Genomic DNA, 3,432 nt, shown 5'->3' with positions numbered 1-3,432 from the left:
AGCTGAAAATGGACATAGTTTTGTGTTTTGATAATCATTTAATCTACAAATGTATCTTTCCTCTATATGTTATCATGACTATTACTATCAAACAAATATCAGGCTAAATACAGAGCACAGTGGCTGAATCGTCCAACTAGGTCATTACTGAAGCTGCTGGGTCTCAAACCGGATAGAAGAACCTTTGCACCATTGTATGTGTTTCACAGAAATTCATCTCATGCAGTGTTATGTTCACTTACTTCATGAGGGCTTAGTTATGGGTGGGCATGGAAATCTATATTTTGAGGCACATACAACAAAGGGTAAAGGCCATTGTCTCTGTATTTCAAGACAGCATGTTGCTTCAAGTTTCAGTTGCTGCCCTGAGGATATAGTCCAAGCTGGAGCTCTCCCACTTCCATACAATACCGTTGTTCACAAATAGCAAGGTGCTTGACCTTATTTTCGACCAATCCTAGAGGACACACTTACCTATAAAGACCCCTGAACACAATCTGAAGACTTCAAACAAACTGAGACCTTCTACCAGCATTCATCACCGGAGTCAAATTTTTAAGAGAGAGATTAACAAATTTGAGCCAAAGCTGAAGATCAACAATGAAGATTCTTTTACTTTTACTCTCCATAATAGTCCGAAGCAGTCAGCTATCGCTGAGTGACTGTGGAACAGAGTTAAGACGGCCACAGGTCACTGACATCTCAGTGGAGTGTGGTACTTCATCCATTGGTCTGGCGATTCAAATCTGCCCCGTCATCTACACCGGCTACAATGAGACTCTGCTCATCCTGAACCATATGATGGACACAACCTGTCGAGGAACCATCGATGAATCTGTGAGTCCACCTGTTGCTCGCTTTAATTTCCCACTCAATACGACAAATTCTTGTGGAAGCACGTTCAGGACCACCAGTGCTGCTGGAACGGGTATATTCTCAGACTTCTCCAACATCCAGACGGTCAACATCAGTGGTGTTGTTCGGTCCATTGATCCCACAACAGGCACAATCACTTACAATGCTGAGCTGAAGTACTACTACTCCTGCGCTTATCCCTTAGAATATCTGATCAACAACACCCAGATTGATGTGTCTGCCTCCTCCATCGCAATTAAGGACAACAATGGGAGTTTCATCAGCACCTTAAGCATGGAGCTGTACAGTGATGTCAACTACACGCGACAGCTGGTCATGCCAGCGCTTGGGATCGAACTGAGGACCGATGTGTTTGTCAAGGTCAAGGCCACCAACTTGACGGGGCAGTACCACGTCCTGCTCGACCGGTGCTATGCCTCTATCTCCCAGCTGCCTTCTAACTCTAGCTTCTTCAACCTGTTTGTCCCCTGTTCAAGGGATCAGTTCACCACCATGATCGAGAATGGAGACAGCCAGACTGCCCGCTTCCGCTTCCCAGCCTTTCGCTTCATCGAGCAGCAGAACGAGACCGTGTCCACTTACTACCTGCACTGTATTACCCGGCTGTGTGAAAAGAGCACTTGCAGCACCTTCAAGCAGTGCAGCAACAGAAGGAAGAGGAGCCAACTGGATGCCTCTTCACTGAGCACAGACCAGACCTACACCATCTCTTCTCCGGAGATCATCACCAAAACCGAGAGCAACGAGTCCAAAGAGAAGCCTCTCGTGGCTGAAGAAGAAGATGAGTCTGCAGTGGGACTCGGTGCGGCTGTTGGGGTCCTTGCCTTTGTTTGCCTTATTGCTCTTTGTGTTGCAGCATTGTTTTACAAAAAGCTCAGGAACTAAGGAGGCATCCAAGCACAGAAATGCAGAATACTGGCCTAAGGCCTGCGGGCCAAACACTTTTTAGGTGTACTTGCTTGCTCATTTTACTTTTCTGGTGGAGGACAGGGCTCATCTCATCAATGCATTTATTGGGAGATCTTTGTATGTCTGTAACTGTAGATCTAACTGTGTATCAGTCCTGGAAAGATAGTTGGGAGAATGGAAAATCTTTAGAGGATTCAGTAGATTTTGTTAGTGTTGCAAATTACTAATTTCCCGAATGTACAAAGAAAAGCTTTAAGTGTTAATGCATGTCCGCACTTTATAAGCTTTGAAAAAAAAAAAACATAGAGGAGAAAAATGGTAACTGGAGGGAAAAATAACAAAAGAACATTACAAAAATGCCAGTCTTTATATGTGAAATGTGAGGTGTGTGGGGTGTTTTGAAAGTGAAGTCAAAGTACCTTTCAAAGTATTATGTCTAATTTATTGAATTCCTCTCATTGCTATTGAGCAAATAAAGCTATTAAACTGAAGATGAGACATTACCTGAATCCAGAATCCACTTTTCTTTTCACTGATCTACTTCTGATAACCTCAGCCTTTAAACTGATCAATTATCAAGTCCACAAAGCACCTTTGGCCCCACCACCCTTGTGTTCATCTCCCACACTCAAGTCATTTATTGACAAATAAAATACCGAAGTGTCGGAACAGTGCGTTGTCTCATCAAGTGCCATTTCAAGAAATTGACTATAGAACAAAACATTTTCCTTGTGTGTTAACCATTACTGATTTGTCTTGATTGCTCTGCATTCATCTACTACTGTATAAGATAAACTAGTACAAATAAAAAATAAATGGATCAAATTTAAGAGTCTGTGTTTTTCATTAATGTACTACATGCATGTAACTGTCAAAACAGGAATGAGGTGTCACAGTATGGAATGAGCAATAAAAACAGTAAAATAAGTTAATGTATAAACATTACTTCATTTAACAGGTGGAGTACCTACCTACCTAATTCAGTAAATTTGGATATTACTGGACAGTGGACAGCACATAGAGAAAACTCATACAGACACAGAAAGAGCATGAAATCTATATATTTAAACTATAAGCACAATAAACTATGTATTCATGTATTTATATATTCACAAAATCCATCATAAGTAACATGTAAGCATTTATATGTGACAGCATAAAAGCTTCTCCTGGTACGTCAAAATCCAGACAGTATTACCCCCTCATCCTCCTGTGTGATAGCTCCAGTTTTCCCAGCAGGCCTCAGGCCCCGTAAGGCCAGTGTATATGTCAGAGGAGGAAGCTGCCTGCCTATCTGGATACACCAGGCAGTATATCTCTGACCCCACTGGGCCACAACTGTCTCTCTGTGAAGTGCCCCAAAGGTGAAGGTTGATGAATGGAAGGAAGATGCTGAGCCCCTCATGAGGGTTATTTGCCCTGAAAATTTTCGTCTTTGTGCTTGTTTCGTAGACAGGTAGTTTCCTGCTTCAGGTTCTCAGAAAAGAGTAAAAACTGATGTCAAATCATTTAACGTAATAACGAACAATAACACGTAAGTTTGAGTAATATGTATATATGCCTACTTGCAGACATACATTGCTGTTTGTCTTTCATCCAAATTTCATTATATAACTTCAAGCAGGGACTATTTTAAAATAAGTAAGT

The 3,432-nt window shown here is 41.7% G+C and overlaps 1 protein-coding gene across 1 annotated transcript; it reads left to right on the top strand.

Annotated features, from left to right (window-relative positions):
- Positions 1–575: 575 nt before the first annotated feature.
- Positions 576–2,604, top strand: LOC311262181 (zona pellucida-like domain-containing protein 1). The gene has a single exon (XM_084361417.1). The coding sequence runs from the start codon at positions 601–603 to the stop codon at positions 1,759–1,761; it is 1,161 nt and encodes a 386-aa protein (XP_084217543.1). The 5' UTR covers positions 576–600; the 3' UTR covers positions 1,762–2,604.
- Positions 2,605–3,432: the final 828 nt, after the last annotated feature.

This window comes from Pagrus pagrus (genome assembly GCF_965226575.1).
Source record: "Pagrus pagrus genome assembly, chromosome: 9".
NCBI lineage: Eukaryota > Metazoa > Chordata > Actinopteri > Spariformes > Sparidae > Pagrus > Pagrus pagrus.
The sequence above is the reverse complement of the archived record's forward strand: the minus strand, read 5'-3'. Positions and strand labels throughout refer to the sequence as shown.

Bases quoted from the DNA above. Each gene is read 5' to 3' on its own strand.
- LOC311262181 (XM_084361417.1), top strand. From the start codon at position 601: ATGAAGATTCTTTTACTTTTACTCTCCATAATAGTCCGAAGCAGTCAG.